We start from the raw sequence: 830 nt of genomic DNA on the forward strand, positions 1-830 counted from the left end.
GCCACCCACCAGTGCCTGGCCAGAAGTGGAGGGCAGGAGCAGAGATTAAATGAAAAACTGGGACATTGGATGTGGCCAGCGGACACCGCGCAGCAAAGCTTCGTGCAAGCTCATCTCCAAAAGCATGGGAATCGCTTGCACCCTGCAAAGAGCAAGAGCTGTAGGAGAGCCCAGGGCCCAGCAGGCTGTGGGGAAAAGCTGGCTGCCACCATCACGGGGGCGGCCACGACCCAGCCCTCCCCGCCGCATGTGCAGCCCAGAGCCTCTGTAACTCCACCTCGGAGCGGGCTCGCATCCTCGCACACAGAGGAGACCATGGGAGGGACGGCTCGGGAGAGCCCGGAGGACTGCCGCTTTCTGGACGTAAGTTCATCGCTTGCTTTGCCACCGTGCAGCTTGTTGGCATGATAAATGTCTGATGTGCGTGTGTACTCGTCCCTCCTTGAACCATCAGCAGAGCTCTGGCTATCACGATTTTGTCGTTAATTAGGCAGAAGCATCCAAGACGCGAAAGAAGACCTGCACCAGATACCAGATCTGTGGGCTGCTCTTCAGCGTGCTGCTCATTTCTCTTATTTTGATATTTTTTGGTGTCAAATATCTCTGGAACCCAACACCCAGAAAAGTAAGTAAAAACTCTCTGATCCAGCATTTCTGAGTGCCGCTTCCCCAAACAGAGCTGTGTGTCCGTCGTCCCCCCCCCACTCACTGAAACTTTTAACTACACCCCGAGACCCAGGCAACTTTACAAAATGCATTTTCTTAGACCACAGGTATTCATGGGACTTTTAAAAATCTTTGTATTGTTCATAACTAGCTTTTACTTTATA

At 52.5% G+C, this 830-nt stretch overlaps 1 protein-coding gene across 1 annotated transcript in view; it reads left to right on the forward strand.

Annotated features, from left to right (window-relative positions):
* The first annotated feature begins 315 nt into the window (after positions 1–315).
* Positions 316–830, forward strand: part of TNMD (tenomodulin) — an 8,552-nt gene continuing 8,037 nt past the window's right edge. Inside the window, exons 1-2 of the mRNA XM_009696863.1 lie at positions 316–363; positions 491–625. Of these exons, the coding sequence (XP_009695165.1) occupies positions 316–363; positions 491–625 (183 nt within the window). The remainder of the gene's footprint in view (positions 364–490; positions 626–830) is intronic.

Source organism: Cariama cristata, unplaced genomic scaffold, assembly GCF_000690535.1.
Source record: "Cariama cristata isolate BGI_N322 unplaced genomic scaffold, ASM69053v1 scaffold8513, whole genome shotgun sequence".
NCBI lineage: Eukaryota > Metazoa > Chordata > Aves > Cariamiformes > Cariamidae > Cariama > Cariama cristata.